Genomic DNA, 10,667 nt, shown 5'->3' on the forward strand with positions numbered 1-10,667 from the left:
ATACCTTAATTTAAGAAATTAATATTTTAAGTTCAATGGATATTCATGAGGCACCCTTTATGAGTTTTTTTTTTTAATTTTTTTCTTTTTTTTGTTTTATCTTTTTTTTATTTTTTTAAATTTTAATTAGATAAATTTTACGAGGAAACAATATAAATTAAGATATTCATGTGTAACATTCATTTGATTTTTTACCTTCCGCTTAAAAAATGATAAATATAGATGAAAAAATTTTTAAGCCGTTGCAATATATGGGTATCATGCTAGTAAATTATAAATAAGTTAAAATAAAATAAAATTGATTCCATCTTAATTTAATAAATAAAATTTTGAAATGAAAATTTTGATAAAATAAAAAAAAATAAAATCACCAATTTAGTTTACTTAACAGAGTTAGTATTTAATAGTTATTGAAATACTTTTATGAAAAGGGGTACAACTCAAACCATGTATTTGAAGTCAACAACCAGTCCGGTTATCACTAACAAAAAGTTTACTCCTCTCTTTTTTTCTCTTATATTTTATATTTCATTTTTAAAAAAATTGAAGTCTTATCTGTTTATATTTTCACTTTCTTCGTTCTCTGGTAAGTAATCTAATCTTAATTCTATTCCTTTTAATTCATATTTGTTGAGATTTTCATTATTTATTTATTTATTTATTTTTTTGCTGCTTGGGCTTTGAATATGTCGCTTGATTTTCCTCAATTTGCTTCGCAAAGTCTTTTCATGTCTGGTTGCTGGAATAAAGTAGGAAATAAATAAAAAAAACTGAAATTTTCAAAATTCTTATGGGTTATTGCAAAATTGTTAGAACTCGATCAATTAATGATCAAAAGAAAAATTTTATTTATTTTTATCATAAATTGCATTTTCATGGCTGGAGTGAAGCTAAGTCTTTGATGTTTGAGCCCCATATTTTTATTGCTTCATTATGATTTTCTTTTTTTATGTGGACTTTAAATTTTATCGTTAATACTCAGAAAATAATTAGTCATTCTGATGAGGTTTAAGCCAAGTAATAAGATTTGGGAAAATCGTTTAATCTGGTAGACTGTAGTTATCAATGGTAAAGTTGAAATTAGGTACTTTAATATGAGTGGGATTATCAAGTTAGTTCTATATTGCTAGAGCTTAATTAACTCGTTCTTTTGGAACTATAAATATCTATATATTTCATATTTGTTAATATTTTATTGGTTGGAGTTAAGTAGCTTTCCATGTTTGGTGAAGTGGTTGGATGGCAATTTAGGTTCATTTATTATTGTAAATGTTCTGAAAAACAAAGGAACATTGTTGACTGATGAGATGCGGTCTTGAGTAAAAGTGTTTTCCAATGTAGGAGGTAGTCTTGTACAATGGGCGGAAGTGCGATAGATGATGATTGGGAGTTTACTTCACCTTCCAATGGAGTCAGGACTGTGGTTTTAGTTGGACGTACAGGTAATGGGAAAAGTGCGACTGGCAATAGCATTCTTGGAAAAAAGGCCTTCAAATCAAGGGCTAGCTCATCTGGGATTACTAGTACTTGTGAATTGCAGAGAAGAGTGCTCAAAGATGGGCAAATTGTTAATGTTATTGATACGCCTGGTATGGTGTCTTACTCGTATCATTTTTCCAATCCTATTATATTTGGTTGTATCAATAACTTGGTCATGGAAAGGCTATTCTTTCCAAGGACTAATTTAACATGTCATTGCAGGGCTGTTTGATTTTTCAGCTGGATCTGAATTCATTGGAAAAGAAATTGTCAAATGTATTGATCTTGCCAAGGATGGTATCCATGCAGTTCTTCTGGTTTTCTCAGTTAGGACCCGCTTTACACAAGAAGAGGAAGCTGCACTGCATAGTTTGCAGACTTTGTTTGGAAGCAAAATTATTAACTACATGATTGTAGTGTTTACTGGTGGGGATGAGCTTGAAGAAAACGAGGAAACATTGGAAGATTATTTGGGTCGTGATTGTCCACGGCCATTAAAGGTTGCTTCGTAAACTAAATGCAACTTGATTTTTCAATTATGACCGACTTTATTGTTTTCCGTTCACTTATTTGTTGGGGATTGAAGAATTCAATCCTGATGAAGTGATTAGGTACAAAAAGATTGGGCTCCTAAATCTCTTAATAGTTTCCTATCATGTTTTATATTTTCTAATTATGAAGGTATAGTGATTTGCTTAGATGTAAAGTTCAAATTTTTTATTTTTTAAAAAGTTTTAATACATTTTCTGTGTGGACATATGATCTTATTAGCTTGTCCGTACATATCAATGTTATAGTTCTTTATAGACATATTCAATTTGACGAACCGTAAAAGTTCATAATTTGGTTGGTTTTGGTGTGAATTTTAGTTGGAACTAACATTTTGGGGCTTTCATGATTTTGAATTGGATATGGTTGGGGGATGCATGTTAGGATTAGAGATCAAGTTATTGGTGCTTGAGTTGGATGGCATAAACTTTATGATCAGTCTTTTATCTTAGTTCAAGGGCTGCTAGATGCCCGAGTGTTTGATTTAAGATTTGACTGCTTAGGTGCCTCCAAGTGGCTGTCTTTGTATGCATCACAGACAAAGAGGTTCTCATGAATGACAGGCCCATGACAAGGGCTTTTTCTATCATATGTAAAAGAAATAATGAGGAATCAATTGATCTCCATATATCATGTTGAATATTTGATGGATTCTATGGTATTTTTTTTAATTGCTTCTACAATACTTTATTGCCAAAATCTATTCACTAGGTGTATCTTATTCAAATGATAAATTGGTTGATGAAAAAAGCTTGAAGTCTGGTGTAATCTCCCCATAAGTATTGTTTAATGTATTTGGTTGGACGGAGGCAGACTCTTATTTGTAATTTTCTGTCCAAAATTTATGAATTTTCTTCTCTGCCTTTGTTTAAGCTTGTTTGGATATCTCTTGAATGTACTCTTTTTCTTGGGCATCAAGAAAGTGCTTATAGTGTAGATGGATGTAACAATAAGCTGTATTTTTCAATGCTCTGAAATTCGTTGGATAATGGGGGAATGCTTGGGTAGCATAGAATGCTAGTCTATAGGTGAAGTATAGCTCTCTTCATGAATTGATCAACCAAAAGAATATTTATCAATTTACATAGTGATTCAGATAATTCTGGTTTTAGGTTAAAGTTGTCAGAACTTTGTCTGTGAGCATTTTGGAACTTCTGGATAATTGATGTGCAATAGCAATGGATGCTTACTTTTTTGTTACTTTAAATTGATCAGGACATTCTAGTTCTTTGTGAAAATCGATGTGTACTTTTTGACAACAAGACTAAGGATGAAACCAAGAGAGTAAAACAAGTTCAGGATCTTCTTTCGCTTGTGAACATGGTCATAGAACAGAATGGTGGGAAACCATATTCTGATGAGTTGTTTGTGGAACTGAAGGTTAGTGACTTTACATTCTTTTTCAGTTTGTGATGATTGTAATATAAGAAGTGATGTGAGTGACTGTATTTATTGGACAGAGAGGGGCGATTAAACTCCATGATCAACATGAAAAGGTTGCTTCTCTAAAAGGCTACTCCAAGCAAAAAATATCTGAGTTTAAGGAGCAGATTGAAAGATCATATGAACAACAGCTTAGGCGAATTACCGAGATGGTAATCTGAATATTTTTCTTATTATATTTGATAGTGATGTGCATCTGTGTTTACATCTCAATTTTTATAGAATTCTTTTTGACCTTTTTTTTTAATAGATCTTTGTTAGTGTATATAGTTCAGTCAAAATAAGAATAAGCAATCGCTGCAACATAAACTATGAATAAAAACCAAGTAACACTAGGATCACCCAAAATATGAGCCTAGAATTAGAAATCTTCAATTTTGAGCTGCTCGGTAAATTATATCACTGCCCCTAACATTTAAAATTGAAGAAGAGTGAAAATAAAAAAAGAACCTGCATTATTAGCTTAAAGATAAAAAAAATTTATGACTCTAAACAACTAATAAGGCCTACTCAAATATGCCAATAAGCTTCTCATCTTTGAACATGTGCCAAATCAAGGCTTTGGCTCTAGAACCAGTCTTAGCATGCCTTCTAAACAGCTTTGCAGGTTGCTGCCATTGTACTCTATCAGGCTGTCCCCACCACAGTCAGGTGTTATTTCTTGTGTATAGTTTTTTTTTGTTATTATTATTTATTTGAATTTTAGCTGTACAGTTTTCCTTATAGTCAAAAGGAGGGCAGTTGTGGTACATACCTGTTGCTTACTCATCTCAAGTTGTTTCTGTAGGTTTCTCATGGTGAAAATGCCTATATTGCATTGCATTTACTCAGATTTATTTTGTTAGAAGAAATTATGCTTTTTTCTCATTCTGACATCATCTCCCAGCTCAGCTCATCTCAACCAGTTGAGGTTGGCTAGATGAATGTTTATGTCTGTCTTCCTTGCGTTAGGTCCAAACATTGTGGAATGTGTGGAGATACCAAGTTCTTTACTAGTTTATCCCATTTGACTTTTCTTTTACAGCTAGTCCACTTCTTCCATTCTTTATGTATCAATCAACTCCTTTATAGCCCATCTTTAGTTCTTTGCTGTACGTGTGCAACTCCAACTATCTATGCTGTCCTCTAAACTTGTTTTCCATTGTTGCTACTTCCACTGTTTTACCGACAACTTGATTTCTTTCTCTACTAGATGTTTGGCTGCCCTAGAAGGGTGATAAACCTAGAAAAGAAATTGTAAAAGAAATATTTCTCGAGGAGATAATTTGAAGAAAGTGGAAAGATACATTTTCTTGACATACATAGTGAAGGGAGGGAGAGAATAAATAATTGTAGTGTAGTTTGAGTCAGATGAAAAAATGCCAACTCAGGTGCCTCACCCTCACCAACCTACTCAGCGTCTATAAATATCATCTACTTCTCTTTTTAAACCATTACCTTGCATTCATTTTTTTTATTCAGCTACAACTATCAGTTGTGTGTCATTTTTTTTTTTACTGCTGAATAATCTGTTCCTTGGAAGTAGGGTGAGTTTTAAATTAAAAAAGAGAAATCTTTTTATCTTGGCTGATATCCTACTATCACTGCTGGTATAACTTACCAAACGTCCCTTTCAGCTTGTCTGGTATTTTATCACTGCTTGTGTAAGATGAAAAGTTAGGACGAAACCTATTTGACAAGTAATCTATCCAGTTTTATTAATTTTACTCTGTTCCAAATTGAATTTTAATCTTTCATTTTTGGCCGTTCTAAAACTATGTCCTTTTTCCTTTTTCGAGCACTTGTAACTCTTACATTTTCTTTGTTCCATTTAAATTTTTAATATATATATTTACTTCATGGCATTAAAAACTGTTTATCAATATTACATTTTTTTAAAATAAAAAAAAAAAGTCAAAAGCAATTTTCTTAATCTTCGTGCTAAGTCAAAAGTGGACATGAAATTTGAAATAGAAGGAGTATTAAATTTAAGTCCTTTTGAAAGAATTATTAGTTGACACCAGGTATTGCATGCAATTGAAAACTTGAAATTTGTCTCTATCCTAATTTCTATCTCCAAAACCATAACTGTGTAACCTTTTGAATCCTATACCGTCTTTTCCCATATGCCCTTTCAAATTAACCATGATAATTATTCTTAGCTAGGAATCTCTAGTAGTCTATTCTTGTTTTCCGAATATGTTACATTTTGGCCTTGTCTAATCCAACTTGAGGAGCACAAGCATTGACATGCTGATATACCCAGAGCAATATAGTTTATACTAGCCATCTATGTAATTTAGGGGTGTAAATGATGCATTAGTACTCGTAAGTTACTTGAGTTCGACTTGAATAATACTTGAATTTGACTTGATTATTATCAAATCGAGTTCGAGCTCGAGTGGCTCGACTTATCGATCAAGTCAAGTTCGAGCATTCGAACACTCGGCTTGAGTAGCTCGTAAGCCTAATCGAGCTTTTATATTTTAATATATTTTAATTATTTTAATTAATAAAATATTTCGAATTTGAGCTTGAGTTCAAGCACAAATAATTGAATTTTTATCGAATATAAGAATCAAACTGATTTTTACATGTTAATCGAGCTTAATCGAGTGAGTTCAAATAGCTCGATTTCTATCTGAGTCAACTTGATAAAACTTGATCGAATTCAAGTCGAGTTTTGAATCTTGAATTTCGAATTGAGTTTGAGCTTAATACTGTATCAACTCGAATTCGATCGATTACACCTTTAATATAGTTCTTACTTTACATCTATACATTCCTTTCCATATACACTAAAGTTTACTATATCTATTACCAAGTTTCTTTGTTGCTTCACCTACTTTAAGTTTACATATGGCTGTTGATTGATGTGTGAGAGTCACTGCTTACTTCTTAGATCTAAGCATTGATCTGATGTGCTGCTATACCTGGGTCTAATGCATTATGTCATTAGAAGTAAATGTCTTAAATATTTCCTTTTTTACAATTCATGTTCATTGGGTGTCACTGATTTTATGCCAGCTATAACCCACCTCAAACCTTTCATCATTTTGGCTTAAGATCGACTATGTATGGTGATCACAATATAGTCTCAACCATTTTCACATCTCAGAAGGAACAATTTAAATCCATTAGTTTAGAAATAAGATGGCTATAGTTTAAATTATTACTAGATTTAAGCTTGTGTGATGTACAAGTGATAATTTTATTTTATAATAATTTTTTAAATAAAGTAAAATAAAAATTTTAAATACTAATAGTTAACTAACAATAACAATAGATTGGAAGTAATTACACAAAAAATATTTGAATTAGTAATAATGTTCATTTAATTTATAAACACCTTAAAATAAAAGGCAATAAAAATTTTTTTTGATTGAGAGATGATTATGTATAGAAATATTTGAATATATGGGTAGCAAATTTATTTTTTATTTGAATTTGTAATTGAATTTTGTTAATAATTAAAAATTTTTACCAAATTCAAGCTAAAATTTATAATATCATTTATAGTCAAATTTTATCAAGTAAATTAATTTGGATATGTGATAATCAAAAGACATGTGATATTAAATTAGATTATTACATGTAAAAAAGATAAATCAACCACAAAATTGTATAATTTTTTATTATATATATTACTATTTAAGAATTAGAGTATTATTTATCTAAAAAACATTAGCTTATCTTACTTTAAAAAACATTATATTTACACTTTCGACAAAAATGTTTTTTTAATGATAAAATATGTTATTAGTATTCTCATAAAAATTAAACCTATTAGCTTTAATATATATAATACTAATAATTTATTATGTACATTTCATCCTTTTTTTGTCAATTATATATTTCAATATATTAAAGGTAATAAAAGTTCATATTTAGATTTAACTCTTTTGAAATCTAAATGATATTATATGTATTTTTAAATTATAAGAAATTCAACTTATTTTAAATGTTTTAAAAAAATTTTCTAATCCTTAAAAATTTTGTAAAAAGAAAAAAAAAAAACGTAAAATGTTGAATAAAAAATTATCTTTTTGAATTATTTGGTGAAAATAATTATCATTTGCCGTAAACCTTATAATACTTATTATATGTATCAAAAAATTGAAACTAATAGCTACTTCTATCAATTTTCATTTAGTTGGATAATAGTTAACTCCATTTCAGGTTAAATCATGAAAGTAATAATATCAAAGCAACAAATATAATATCAAAATGATAAAAAAATTATATCACTAAAAAAAAAGGAAATAGATCAACTCACTTCATACAAAATGTAAAAAATAAAATGCATACTTGATACATATGATAAGATATATAAATTGATATTTATGCATTCTTGCTCTTTTATTTCATGATAAAGAATAATGAGAATTTGGTATATAAATCAATATCATAACAAAAAATATAAAAAATATATAAATATATATATATATATATATATATAATATGTATGTTTTAAACTATATAAAGAAGCTATTAACAATAGCCAAAACTTAAAAAGAAATTCAAAACATTAAATTCAAGAAATTTTGCTTAATTAAATTTTTTTTTCAAAATGATTTAAAAGAAAAATCATTATACAACTATGATGAAGCATTAATTTAAAGGATCTTAACACAAAAGAAAAAAGTAAAGCAGTACCAAAATAATGCAAAACCAAATATAAAATAATTTGAGCATCCAATCCATCTATATATAACATCACAAACAAAAAAAAAAGAAAACCTAAACTAAATTTATTGCATGGCAAAAGAATATTACGACAAAGGGAAAAAAAATATTGTAAGGATGTAATTTATTTCTTAAGCATCCCAAAACACTCTTATTTATAAAATGGATCTTGAAAATAATTATGAGATTATTTGTAACTTTTGAATGTCTAATTCATCAAAATAAATTTAAGAACTAAATCAAGGTCAGTAGTAGCATTTTAAATTAAGATTAATTTATGCTTGACAATTGAAAAAATCAAACATATTATTTATTTTACTTGTTTAGGAGAAATGGAAAAATAAGGGTTTTGAAAATAGTGTAATAATGGTAATGAAACTCATTTTATGTGATACATTTCAAAATTAATTTTAATTGATTTGATTATCTATTAATCATTTTAAAATTAATATATATATATATATATATACATATATATTAAACGTGCATATATAGTTTAAAAGGTGGAGTAAATAAATAGGTCATAGATTTCAAAATTAAAAAGTGATTTTTTTAAAAAAAATATAATTTAAGAGTTAAATATTATAATTGAAAAAAGAGAATGAAAAATTATCCTATGGCAATTAAAATTTTATTACTTTTAATATGAATTCAATTGAAAGTGATTTAAGGTAAATAATAATAAAAAATAAATGTAATTAATTTAATTTTTAAAAAATAATTCAATAAAATAAAATATAAAACACATGGCAATTTTTCAAAATCATCTATATATCAATAATATAGGTCATCTACATTGAAAATTTTTCTTTTTTGTCAAAAGTTTTAAATTTTATATATTTATATTAGATTACTTTTAGGAGAAAATCAATTGATTCCAAGGAAATAGCCAAAACTTGTGTAATTTTTATCTGTCCTTCGGCAGTTTGGGTGTGTGAACTGAAATGGATGACTGGTTTTATGCCAGCTATCAACCTACCTCAACCATTTTTGTTTGTGGCTCAAGATTGACCGTGTATGTTAATCACAAATATAGCCCAAGCCATTTTCATGTATCAGAAGGAACAATTTGAGGCATAAGTTTAGAAATAAATGCATACAATTGAAATTATTATTATATTTTTTGGGAGAAAACTAGTTGACTGCTAGTAAATGGCAAAACATTGTGTAGTTTTTTTCTCTAAAAATATGGGTTTTTGAATATAAATGTAGTCTGTTTTCCTCCCGCTTCACCCCCACTATAATCTCATAACGTTTAATTCCGTTTGAGTATCTAAGTCCTGGCTGGGACTTTTGGTCAACTGTACTATTGTATGCTTTGTTATTGGGAAGCTTCCTTGGAATTGGTTAATATGCATTCATATTGTGTGCTTAAATAGGAATATATATCAAATTGAAACATGATAACAGTTTGGTTAATTTGTGATGTTGAAAGAGTGAAAGGCGGTCCTTTCTTAACTTGAGCATAATTGCACTTAAATTGCTTGTCTATTCTGTTTCAAAAGATGCTTTTTGCTCTTTGGTTTATTGAGAAAATTTTTGTGCGATTCAGTGATCAAAGCTAAACATTTCGTAGACTTTCTGCTTAATGGATGATAGTGGTGTTCTATAGGTTGAGTCAAAGCTGAAGAAGGCAACCACCAGGCTGGAACAGCAGTTAGCGGAGGAGCAGGCAGCACGGCTGAAGGCTGAAGAGATGGCACAGTTTGCTCAAATGAAATCAAATGATGAAATTCGAGAGCTTAGAGAGAATTTAGAAAGAGCACAGAGAGAGACTGAGGAGCTCCGCAAGCAAGCTGCTCGGTGTGCCATCCTCTGACTTAGCTATGGATGCAACTGTGAAAATTGTCTCTTTTTCTTAACCTGCTAGCATGAAGTCTGTGACTGCAAATATTTTGAATCTTTTAAAAATGCTATAATATTTAAAGCCTGCGTAAATTGATCACAGTTCTCCTGATTGAGCTTGTCTTATTATCCAACCCAAGTTTATGTCTTTGTAAATGTTGAAGCGTTCAGAGATTTGAGCACTGTGGTTTTATGTATGTTTCTTATTAGATGAAGGAAAAGAAAATGAGCAGGAAAATAATTGGCAGTTATTTCACTTTATTGTGATTTTTTTAAAAATGTCTGGTTCAAAAAACTATTCTTTCTCGTTTTCTTTGTCTATATGTATATTTTTTAAGTTAAATTCTACATTAACTCTAGTACTACGTTACTTTTGTCTTATCTAAAGAATTAAAATTTGCAATTAAATATTTAAAATTTACATTCTCGTCGAGTATTTTATCTCGAAAGCTAAGTCTGTTATGACGTAGTTTCGTTGGTCAATCATAAAATATCAGTTATCAAGTAATTGCTCGATCATTGTTATGTTATCGACGAGTCTTTTGTTATTCAAGAGAAAATAGAAAACTTAAAAAATAATTTTTTTTAAAAAAAAATCTAAAACACGATGGAAAATGTTAAAAATCTTAATATATATATATATATATGAAAACTTTTTATGAAAAATTCCCGAAATATTCAAAATT

General features: G+C 29.0%; 1 protein-coding gene across 3 annotated transcripts; it reads left to right on the forward strand.

Moving 5' to 3' along the window:
- Window positions 1–448: 448 nt before the first annotated feature.
- On the forward strand, window positions 449–10,237 carry LOC111283722 (immune-associated nucleotide-binding protein 9-like). Of its 3 annotated transcripts, none has more exons than XM_022872318.2 (6): window positions 449–586; window positions 1,342–1,589; window positions 1,702–1,979; window positions 3,244–3,408; window positions 3,489–3,623; window positions 9,749–10,237. In XM_022872318.2, exons 2-6 carry the CDS (start codon window positions 1,358–1,360, stop codon window positions 9,953–9,955), a joined length of 1,017 nt encoding a protein of 338 aa, XP_022728053.2. In that variant the 5' UTR covers window positions 449–586; window positions 1,342–1,357; the 3' UTR covers window positions 9,956–10,237. The 3 variants fall into 3 exon arrangements, with proteins under 3 accessions (XP_022728053.2, XP_022728054.2, XP_089614590.1); XM_022872319.2 differs by having other exon boundaries at window positions 454–586; window positions 1,345–1,589; XM_089758464.1 differs by lacking the exon at window positions 449–586 and having other exon boundaries at window positions 589–1,589.
- The last annotated feature ends 430 nt before the right edge of the window (window positions 10,238–10,667 follow it).

This window comes from Durio zibethinus, chromosome 3 (genome assembly GCF_047325235.1).
Source record: "Durio zibethinus cultivar Kanyao isolate XHJ-2024 chromosome 3, ASM4732523v1, whole genome shotgun sequence".
Taxonomy (NCBI): domain Eukaryota; kingdom Viridiplantae; phylum Streptophyta; class Magnoliopsida; order Malvales; family Malvaceae; genus Durio; species Durio zibethinus.